This window comes from Accipiter gentilis, chromosome W (assembly GCF_929443795.1).
Source record: "Accipiter gentilis chromosome W, bAccGen1.1, whole genome shotgun sequence".
NCBI classification, from domain to species: domain Eukaryota; kingdom Metazoa; phylum Chordata; class Aves; order Accipitriformes; family Accipitridae; genus Astur; species Astur gentilis.
The window spans coordinates 11829349-11841497 of record NC_064918.1 but is presented as its reverse complement, the minus strand read 5'-3'; the positions used below and the strand labels follow the sequence as shown (position 1 = coordinate 11841497).

At 41.1% G+C, this 12149-nt stretch overlaps 1 protein-coding gene across 8 annotated transcripts in view; it reads right to left on the bottom strand.

The window, feature by feature from the left end:
* LOC126035233 (adenomatous polyposis coli protein-like) overlaps nucleotides 1-12149 on the bottom strand; it is a 119272-nt gene that overhangs the window by 71574 nt on the left and 35549 nt on the right. For 7 of the 8 annotated variants that reach the window (XM_049793471.1, XM_049793472.1, XM_049793470.1 and 4 more), the window contains one exon: nucleotides 4455-4568. The exons of the other annotated variant lie outside the window; for it this stretch is intronic. In XM_049793471.1, the coding sequence (XP_049649428.1) occupies nucleotides 4455-4568 (114 nt within the window). The remainder of the gene's footprint in view (nucleotides 1-4454; nucleotides 4569-12149) is intronic. 8 annotated transcript variants of the gene reach the window in all.

Genomic DNA, 12149 nt, shown 5'->3' with positions numbered 1-12149 from the left:
TCTCTGTAGTGTGCATAGCGAACTGGTTTGGAAAGATAGTGTGGGTTATTCTTTTCTTGGGAAAAGGAAAACCCATTCTTAGGGTTGCTTTCACATAAGGACCTGGGTGTACTTGGTGGGTAATACATCAAGATGGGGAAATCTGGCATGTACCTTCAAAGAGATTTAACCTTGGGGGAAATAAGCCATGATGCAAGTTGCATGATATGCCATTGCTGTACGATGCTCCAGCAGGGGCCACCCAAACCAATGGAGAATGATCCTCATCAGGAACAAGGCAAGTGCAGCAGTGATCCAACCTGAACTGTACCAAGTCTGGTTGGGATGGAGTTACTTTTTCTCCTAGCAGCCCATATGGTGCTGTGGTTTAGATTTGTGACCAAAACAGTGTTGATAACACACGAATGTTTTAGCTATTGCTGAACAATGCTTGCACAGCATCAAGGCCTTCTCTTTTTCACTCTACCTCTCCCCAGTGAGTAAGCTGGGGGGTGGGCAAGAGATTAAGGGACACAGCCAGAACAGCTGACCCCAATGACCAAAGGGATATTCCATGCCATATAACATCATGCTCAGCAATAAAACTCGGGGGTGGGTGGAGGGTAGTCTTTCCACAGTAGCTGTTGCTGGGAGACTGGCTGGGCATCAGTCTACTTGTGGGAGGTGATGAGTGATTGCCTTTGCATCATTTGCCTTTTTTCCCTTTTTTTTTTTTCCCCTTCACTTAAAACTGTCTTTATCTTGACCCACAAGTTTTTCTCGCTTCTGGTCTTCCAATACTCTTCTCCATCCTGCTGTGCAGGGGGAGTCAGCAAGTGGCTGGTGGGTGCTTAGTTACTGGCCAGCATCAACCCGCACCACAATGTGAGTTTTCTGAAACCTTTAGTGGTCTGCTGTTTTAGCCAATTTTTAAAGCTCTTGGAATAAATTCCTACAAGAATGATTATTTTTTTGAGAGATTTTAAGAAACACTTAACCTAATGACATTTTTGTTCTGGCATGAAGGAAAAATACATTCTATGTGAACATGATTTCAAGACTTGAAATTATAATTTATTTTTTAAGATTTTACTGTACTGGGTCTGGCTGGGATGGAGTTAACTTTCTTCATAGCAGCCTCTATGGTGCTTTGCTTTGTATTTGTGGCTAAATCAGTGTTGATAACACACCAATGTTTTGGCTATTGCTGAATAGCGTGCTTGCACAGCATCAAGGCTTTCTCTCTCTTCCCTCCCCCAACAGCGAGTAGGTTGAGGGTGGACAAGAGACTGGGAGGGAACATAGCCAGGACAGCTGACTCCAACTGACCAAAGGGATATTCCATACCATGAGACGTTGTGCTCAGCAATAAAAGTTCAGGGAAAGGGGGAGACATTCGTGCTTATGGCATTTGTCTTCCCAAGCAACCATTATATGTGCTAAGGTCCTGCTTTTCAGGAAGTGGCTGGACATCTGCCTTCTGATGGGAAGTAGTGAATGAATTCTTCTTTTTGCTTTGCTTGCAAATGCAGCTTTTGCTTTCCCTATTAAACTGTCATTATTTTGATCTTTTCAACTTCCTTCTATTTTGTTCCCATCCCATGGGAGAGGGGAGTGAATGAGAGGCTGGGTGGGCATTTGGCTGCTGGCTGAGGTCAACTGTCCTGGTTTCAGCTGGGATAGAGTTAACTGTCTTCTTAGTAGCTGGTACAGTGCTATGTTTTGAGTTCAGTATGCGAAGAATGTTGATAACACTGATGTTTTCAGTTGTTGCTAAGTAGTGTTTAGACTAAAGTCAAGGATTTTTCAGCTTCTCATCCCCAGCCAGCGAGAAAGCTGGAGGGGCACAAGAAGTTGGCACAGGACACCTGACCCAAAGTGGCCAACAGGGTATTCCATACCATGTGACATCCCATCTAGTATAGGAACTGGGAAGTGGGGGCAGGGAATCACCACTCGGGGAATAGATGGGTGTCAGTCGGTGGGTGGTGAGGAATTGCACTGCGCATCATTTGTACATTCCAATCCTTTTATTATTACTGTTGGCATTTTATTAGTGTTACCATTATCATTATTAGTTTCTTCTTTTCTGTTCTATTAAACTGTTCTTATCTCAACCCACAAGTTTTACTTCTTTTCCCGATTTTCTCCCCCATCCCACTGGATGGGGGGGGGAGTGAGTGAGCAGCTGCGTGGTGCTTAGTTGCTGGCTGGGGTTAAACCACGACATCAACTCACCACATTTACAGAAATTAATTTTTACTTCTGCTTATAAGTATTGGACTACAATATTTGAATAGTCAAAATAAAATGTGATTAACTATGTCTTTTTCTTTTTTTAAACAAGAACTACCATGTTCAGTTTAAATGGATAAGCTAAAATAAATTGCTAACACTACTAATGCATCTTTTTTAATAACTGTTGAGCATGTGATTGTACACAAACTCCATAAAGGATAATGCATAAATAATAAGTTGCTGTGAGCTAACTAATGTACACAGTGTTTCAGAAGAAGGAGGTTAAAGGAAGCAAGTCCCAATGATGACAGATGAGAGAGGGAGAAGGCTATTATTTTACCATTAATTTAAGGTCCAGGAGAAAGGGCAGCTAGTACATTAATTTCTTGGCCAGCGGCAGGTTATCAGCTCTCTCACAGAATAAGTATTTGGGGACTATTAATACTGAGTTGTCTGAAATGCCAGTCTTTATATAGCTCAACTTTTCTCTTCCTCCAACTTACATTTGGCATTGTATTCTGTATCACAATCATGGAGGAACAAAAATATAGAGCAAAATGAAAGTTGAAAAACTAGCAAGTTCACTATACCTGCCAAATATGAAAAGTTCAGTTTTCACATTTGAACATTACAGTGGAATAATCTGGAATTTGTTTTTATGTATTTATACAACAATTAACTTCTACACAGTTTTGGCACCTGTCCTTAGTATAATAAAACCAATGCAGATTAGTTATATTTTATAATCTTTATATAAGCCTAAGAGACACTAATTTCCATAAATATATAGGTGTTATGTACAGGGAATAAAATAGTTTTGATAAAACCATGTATAAACATTAATTCAGAAAACCATAAAAAAATTCAACATCCTCTTGGTAGTGCCCTCCCAAAATTAAAACAGAATGTGTAGGAAAGTACACATTTAGGGACAACTTAATTACTTTTATAGTGATATAACTACAGTCAAATCTTAGAAATACTTGATTTATTTTCTGAGTGCACTTAAAATTTGGCCAGCTTGTTAGTAAGAAGATATTGTGCTCAGAAGTTCTAGTGTTGATTCAGTATTACTTTCTTTTACAACAGGGCTAACCAGACATACGCAGACAATTTTGAGTCTGTTCTGCCTTCATTTGGAGCTGGTTGCACACAAGTAGCACAGCTGTATTAGTGCAGGGCAGCACCATAGCTGATAAACCTCTATAACACAGCCATATGGTTTCCAGATAAAAGCAAGTTATCCAAGCAACTTAGAACAAGGAAGAGTGAACTCTGGTCTGTCTATGTCAATATAGATCCTTACATGGCCTTAATGTATATACCTCATAGAGTGAGCTCTACAATTAGAGGATGCATATTTTGCTAAAAACTATAACCATAAGAATTTTCTGAAAAGTTCTGCTAAATTACCTGCTTTAGATAAAGCTGGTTTAAATTTTAATGACAAACATAATTAATTAGAAATATTTCATAGGTAGAATTTTGTGTTGAGGTAAATTTGGTAAAGAAAATGAAGCTTAAAGAGACTATTTTTATTAAAAGTTGGCTATTAATAACAAAATTGGCTATTTAACATCTATGGAAATAGATGGCAATATATAATTCAAATTGTCACTCTACTACTGTGAGGGATTATTTTTTTAAAGCCAGCATGCAGTTGATAATTTCATTTACACATAATTACATTCTGAATTATACTTCCAAATGTGTGTAACATGATTTGCATACAGAATTATACATATACTTTATACATAAAGAATTTACAGGTAAGGATGCAAATTACATTTTCTCAAATCTCATTTTCAAAGATTATTCTTTGATACATGCTTTCTGGTCAAGGAAACTTAACAAGAGCAACTGGAATTTACTCTAAACTTAAAAGCACAAACTTAACAACACAACAAACAAAATAAAGCAGTTGTAATTACACATTTGTTCAAAGCTAAAATTGAAATAAATTACAACCAAATGACCAAAAATTACTTTCTTTTCAAGACACTGTCTACTATTCCCACCTACTCACAAGCTTTCTTTTAAACAGGCAGAGAAAGATCCTTTTTGCTGAGTAGGTATTTTCTATGTTTTGATTCTTATTTTTGTATTTAAAAAGCTAGATAAATGTTCTAAGGTATTCACTGGGCTTACACACAGTTTAAAGATATAAACCACCAATAACAATGAAAACACAGGAAAATCTTTTCCTATTCCTTCTACTAATGAAACAGAAACTATACCTGTGCTCGCTTCTCCATGTCCTGACAAGTACCTAGTTGTTCCTCCATTGCAGCTCTGATTTGCCTTGCCTCATACTCTAACTGCCTTCTGGTCATATCTGTTTGCAAGGAGAACTGAAATTGAAGTACAAAGAAGGCAATTTAAATAAGGTGGATATAAACTATGTATTTCTCTGAACAAAAGCAAACCAATTACGTTTCCACACCAAACTTCATAAACAAAACATGAAAAGAGACCCTTAAAATATTACTACATTGTTAAAAACAAGAACACATAATATTGGTAAAACAACAGGGTACCTGCAAGTCTTGTCAAATAACTAAAAGCAGTATAAAAACATTGAGACAATGTAATTCATTAAAATTTTTTAACTAACCTGGTTTTTTTAACATAGCTGTTGAATTCATAACCTACAACATTGCTTAAGGAAAGGTACTCCAACCAATATCTTTTTCAAGACATCAGCAAAGTTAGTTTATAATTTTAATGTTTATTTTAAAAAACAAGTCTTTGCAACTAAGGGAAAATACTAAAAATTATCAAGAAAGTTGATTTAAGTTCAACTCCCTCAAGCTTTTATTTTAAAAGATTGTAGAAACATAGAAAAGTCTAGGCTGACAGGGACTTCTGGAGATCACCTGGTCCCACCTTCTGTTGAAAGCAGGGCCTTAGATTAGGTTATCCAGGCCCAAGTCAAGTTTTGTATATTTCCAGCAAGACAGATTCCACCATTCCATCATATGTACACAGGTTAGTTATTCAAGCATGTGGAAAATAGTAACAGGTCCAGTAAACATGTTTGCTCAAAAAGTGAATTAGTTGATACCATCTTTTGATACACATTATTACCTTTCACTCTAACTGTTCTTGCTAGATGAATATGAATTTATTTAATTTCTTGTCAGGTCAGTGCTTTCAAATACATAGCTATATGGGAGTGGCAAGCAAAATGAAATGAATGCCATGGAAGATTAGAAGATCAATCATTTAAATATCTGCAAGAACTGTCTTTCTGGAAGAGGACAACATGAGCTCTTTCAAAAAAGGGAGGTGATGAGCAAATATGGCAGCTGTACTTAATTTTATGAAAACTTTTCTCTAGTCTGCTCTCCAACAAAAAGATACTAGTAACTAAATAGACCACAAACCAAGAACAATGACTGCATGAATGTATGAAAAGCAAAACTAGAAGGCATAGTCATTCTTCAATATTAGGCACAATTATACACAAGTATAATAAGACTGATAAAATTTTAAATCTTTCAGGAAGAAGTTTTACAAAGCACCTAACTACTTGTGATAGTGTCAGAGAGTGAAGGAGTTAATGTCTCAAACATTGTGGTGGGGCAAGTTCTGCTTAATGGCACACTCTGCATAACAACGAACCCTGCATAGCAAGGAACCCAAGGCAGGCGAGAAGTCCCTTAGCGTGGGGTGGGGCCCACCATGGCACTAGAGAAGCTTGTCCATGCGTGGAAAGGAAAGCGGGAAATACCCCCAAAAGAAGGACTACCTACTCAAGATATTACTAGGGCAGAACCTAAAGCCTGCAGAAAAACACTCCCTCAGCCCCAGAGGGAGATCTAATCGACTTGAAGTTCCCAGTAAGTGAGCCGGGGGACGGTGGTGGGTGGGTCTATATAAGGAGGCTCACAGAAAACAACCAAGGGAATTTAATGATTACTTTCCCCCTTGGTCCCCCTAAAACACCTGTCACCTTCTTAGTAGATACGGGGGCTCAAATGTCAGCACTTTGATAAGATGTTGCTGACCGCAATGGGATAGTTGATGACAAGAATGTATTTGGAAACTCTCAGCCCTAGGCAACTGCTCAAGTTAAGTGCTGGTTGCCAGGAGATGAGACTATGACAGAAACTATAATGATATTGGGACCATTACCAACTAACATTTTGGGACTAGATTTGCTGAAAGGACGAGCCTGGGTAGACTCAAGAGGAAGAGAGTGGGTGTTTGGTCTCCCCACCATGTCTGTGTGGCTATTACAGCCTGCACCTGAACTACTCCCTTCTAAGACTGTTAATGTCAAACCTTACTCGCTCCCCCTAGGGGCAAGAGAAGGGATCACTTTGGTGATAGCTGAATTATGGGAGCAAGGGATAGTTGTCCCCACACGCTCACCTTATAATTCCCCAGTGTGGCCAGTCCATAAACCCAACGGAAAGTGGTGATTGGCCATTTACTATCAGTGCCTGAATGCCAACATGGGCCCCTTGACAGCTGCGGTGCCTAACATAGCTGAGCTAATTGCGACCACACAAGAACAAGCCCATCAAATTTTAGCAACTATCGATGTCAAAGATCTGTTCTTTATGGTCCCTTTGCAGGAAGCAGACAGAGATCGCTTTGCTTTTACATGGGAAGGCATGCAATTCACTCTCACACGTCTTCCTCAGGGATATTGGCACTCGCCAACAATTGCTCATTATGCATTGGCTCAAGAGCTCGCCAAAATCACTCCCACAGAAGGGGTTAAGGTATACCAGTATATTGATGATGTATTGATTGGCAGCCCCAATACCAAAGTAGTGGGACAGACCCAAGCAGAGATAATTGCTCACCTAGAAAAATTTGGACTCTAAATTCCAGATGAAAAGATGCAACTCCCTTCTATGATTCTATGGGAGTTGCACAGTGAGAAACAGTAAGGAAGTGGTATGCGCAGTTAGATCATTATTGCCACACAAGGCAGATAGAGAAGGAAGCACCCAAAGTACTCCAAATACAAGATCCACCCTCTGACCACCCAGACACAGAGCACCCCTCCTCATGCATAAAGCCTGCTCCTCCATTCAAGCCCCACCTTAAAAATGTATGGTTCACTGACGCATCCTCTAGGAGAGAGGGAAAGGTGTGGAAATATTGAGCAGTAGCCCTACACATTGATTCAGGGGACTGAATTGTGACAGAGGGGGAAGGAATTGCTCAAGTAGGGGAGTTGATCACTGTGTGGAATGTATTTACCAAGGAAGCCGAGACTGAAGAATCAGTGTTTGTGTATACAGATTCATATGCTGTATTCAAGGGATGTACCGAATGGCTCCCATTTTGGGAACAAAATCAATGGGAGGTTAATCTGATACCAGTGTGGCAATGAGAAAAATGGGAGGAAATCTTAAACATCGCTAAACAGAAAACCTTTCTAGTAGGATGGGTGGCTGCACACCAGGCAGGAAATCATCCATCTCACCTTTTAAATAATCAGGTGGATTCGATGACCTGCTTATCAAAATTAGTTGCAGAAGGCAAAGCAGAGAAATGGGAGCACTTATTAGAGTGGTTGCATGTAAAGCGAGATCACTTAGGGAGTAAAGATTTATTTAAAGAGGCAGTAAGCAGGGGATGGTCCATAACCAGGGAATTGTGCAACACCATTATTTCAGCATGTGGCTTATGCCACACTCGATTAGGAGAGCACAACCCTCTTAAGGATCAACCCCTACAGTTAAGGGATAATAAAGGGTTGTGGGATACTTGGCAAGTAGACTAAATCAGTCCCTTTCGACTCTCAGGGGGAAAACAATATGTGTTGGTAGGGGTTGAAATAATTTTGGGACTAACCCAAGTGGTAACAGTCCGGTGAGTGACTGGAGATAACACAGTAAAAGGCCTGAAATTATGGTTTAGCTACTTGCCCACACCCAAATCAATCCATTCAGATAGCAGGAGCCACTTTACTGCTGGGGTGGTCCAAGAGTGGGCACACAATGAAGGAATACAGTGGGTTTTCCACACCCCATACTACCTTCAAGCACATGGGATAGTGAAGCATACTAATGGACTTCTAAAACAAACCCTAAAGTCCCACAAACCGGGATGGCCGCAACAAGTGCCAGACACAGTCACAAAAGTGAATAGCCACTGGGGGGTGAACGGATGTCCTAGACTGACTGCATTTTGCCCAAAACCCCCCTCCCTAGTTCCAGGAAGGGGAGATAAGAAAGATACAATACACCCGCTCCACTATCCTGGACAACCTGATCTGGTAGATTTACCTACTCTAGGGGAAGTACCTATGACACTGAAAACCCCTTTGAACTTGTATGCATGAATAGCAACTGACACACATGGAAAAAACCACTGAATCCAAACGCGATGGCTAATATCCTCATTTTAATCTATGAACTGCTTTATACTTGTACTTTGTAGAACTAAAGACAGAGAAAGATGGCAAGGGACCCATGTTAGTCCTGACTATATGAATTGTTATTTGTGTTATCAATTTATTATTATATGTAATTTTTGTCTGTTATTATAGGGAAAGATGCTTTGGGGAGCCTTCTCCCTCATCCTCATCCTTTCCACTGGAGGACAGGGAAAAGATTCTCCAGATTTAGCTTGGAATTTGATTAAAGGTTTTATGCACCTCTGGAATGACGCCAATCAAGGTGTTTGTATAGCATTACCAAAATCTGTCAACAAAAGAATTCAATTTGACCTCATTAATCTAAACATCATCAATCTCATGAAAAGGAGTCTTGCCTCTGGTAATATTTTATATAAACCAAATTGCTCCTGGAACAATGCTTCCATGGGACCTTTCATGGCTCTAAACCCTCCCTCTGACGATTCAAAGATTTATCTTCTTCCCCGAGGAGGAAACCTTGAATCTCATGACTTATGGAAAAGGGAACGTTGGGAATGGAAAAATGGGTGCAACCCAAGTAGTGCTTGGAATTTTACTGGGGAAAAACACTGTCAGGAATCTCAAAGCATATGGAATTTTTTCTTAGAAGACACCAATTTGTCCTGGAAAATACAACATGGCAAATACATGTTTTGTCCAATTGGATTATGCATTTGGAGGACTTGGAAAAAAGATTAGCATTGGATATGTTGTCATTAAAAGAATATAGGGTATGTGGGATGTTGAGTCTAACTGACTGGGAATGTTGCATCACCATCCATAATGCCTCCACTTCAATTGAAGAAGCCCGAGCCAAGATGAGAGAAGTTACAGACAAGACTGGAGAACTTTTCCAAGCGATGCAACCAAGAGACCAGTTTAATGGAGGATCGTTGCTGACCTCTCTCCTAACATCCTTGGGACTCACGGGGTGGGGAAAATGGCTTGTTAACACTGGACACATGTTGTTATGTGGATTTTTTTTGTTTGTTTTTAATGCTTGGCCTTGCAATTGTGTGATGTATGACTACCCTGCTTGCTTTCCTCTACTTCTTCTCTTTTCTCTCCTTCTGTCTAATATGTGATGATTACTACTGTGGAAGAAGATCTCTACAACTCAGTCTAGTCATATGTTTGAGCCACAGGGTGGTGTCAGAGACTGAAGGAGTTAATGTCTCAAACATTGTAGTGGGGCAAGTTCTGCATAATGGTGCACACCAGAGGGTACACAGTTCCGTGTTCTGATATGCTGAGCAGGGTAGCTCACCATGTATGGCCAATGGTCAAAGAACGGTCGTACTTGCAGGGAGGGAGATGTTACTCCCCAAATGACCCCCAAGCCCACTGACCCATTTCCCGAAGGTTCTGGGATCACAAACCACGCATGACACCTAATTAGCCTAATGAGTTCAAGTGCCTGCCCGAAGGAGGGGTAAGGAGATGATAAAAGGACACAAATGGAAGCCCGCCTGCACATGCCCTCCAGAACTGGACCCTTAGGCTGGCTGGACCAACGCTGGACCCAGGACTGGTGAAATCTTTCTCTTTTCTCTCTCTCTCAATCTCTTTTTTTTCCATAATCCCTACACCTTATCCCTCAAGACATAAACCGTTGACCAAGTCTGGGACTAGGAGTGGATCTAGCCACCCCTAGGCTTCTCTCTGAGAAGGAGTCTAGAAAGCAAGGGGGTCCACTCCGAACCTCGTGGCTCAATGGGAAGGCTCTCCTTATTTTCTTCCCTGAACTGATCCCCATATAAGCAAGGCTTGTAGTATATGTTTGGTGACGTATGGTTAGCACGTTACACAGTTTACTGACATAGTTTCATGCCAATTCTTGTTGTGAACAAATAAAAGTTGAGTTTTGTGAGTTAAAGGATCCCTGATGTCGTTTCACCTTAATCCTGACCTGGGAATCAGCAAACCTGAGTCGTCGTCCTGAGCAATTGGGATGTGACAGGTAGGTTGATCCTGACTAGTCGCCGGGTACCCACCAAGCCGCTCTATCACTCCCCCTTCTCAACTGGACAGAAGAAAATATGATGTAAAGCTCATGGGTTGAAATAAGGACAGGGAGATTACTTACCAATTACTATCACAGGCAAAACAGATTCAACTTGGAGAAGATCAGTTGAATTTATTGCCAATTAATAACAGAGGAGGACAGTGAGAAAATAAGAACAAATCTCAAAACACCTTCCTCTCACCCCTTCCTTCTTCCCAGACTCAACTACACTCCTGACTTCTCTACCTCCCCCCCCGAGCAGCACAGGGGGATGGGGAATGGGGGTTGCAGCCAGTTCATAATGCTTTGTCTCTGTTGCTCCTTCCTCTTCATGCTCTTCACCCGCTCCAGTGTGGGGTCCCACCCATGGGAGACAGTCCTTCATGAACTTCTCCAACATGGGTCCTTGCCATGGGCTGCAGTTCTTCAAGAACTGCTCCAGCATGGGTCCTTTCCACAGGGTACAGTCCATCAGGAACGGACTGCTCCAGCATGGGTCCCCCATAGACCACAGTTCCTGCCAGAATACTTGCTCCTGCAGGGGGACAACCTGTGTCACCATGGTCTTTTCCACGGGTTGCAGAGGAATCTCTCTCCCAGCACCTGGAGCACCTCCTCCCCCTCTTCACTGACCTTGGTGCCTGCATACTTGTTTCTCTCACATATTCTCACTCCTCTCTCTCCTCTCTCCCAGCTGTTGTTGTGCAGTGTTTTTTACCCTTTCTGAAATACGTTATCACAGAGGCACCACCAGCTTTGCTGACTGGTTCAGCTTTGGCCAGCAGTGGGTCTGTCTTGGAGCCGGCTGGAACTGGCTCTGTCCGACATCGGGGCAGCTTCAGGTGTCTTCTCGCAAAAGCCACCCCTGCAGCGCCCCCCTCCCAAAAACCTTGCCACATAAACCAAATACACTACTATATTTTGCCATCAGTCTTAAAGCACTGCTCTGTATTACAGGGACATGGCAGACCTTTTGGTGTTACCATACCACCTCATTATTGATGGTCACTGTCAGAAGACAGAAATTACCTTTGCTTCTTTGTTCTAGTTCTCCTGGTATGGAAAAAGGAAAAATCAAAACCAGTATACACTAGTCACTCTGTTCCACCAATAATATGCAGAGATCTTATAAAGGCAGAATTCATTACCCTTTTTGTTCTGGAAAAGGGTCTTAAAAGAAGGTCAAAAGGAAGCCTTCAGCTACAGACATATGAAAAGAAAGGTAGAGCTTGAAGCACAATCCTAGTGACCAACTTTATTCTGGCAGATGCACAGAAATGAGAAGGTTGTGCATTTCAAAGCATGAGACAAAACCATGAGCTGAACTGAGAGGCAGAAATGTGAAACTTTGAGGAAACTATGATAAAGTTTAAAAGTTTTATTTATCCTTAGAAAATTCAATTATGACTGATGTATTTTTTCATTATTGCTAGAAGTCAACTCTTCACTGTTTTTTGACAATTGTTCAGTTTGCAGATAAACAAGTCACCAACAGCAGGTCACCCAGAAGACTTCACCAAGGTCAATTCAGAAAGCCAACGAGAT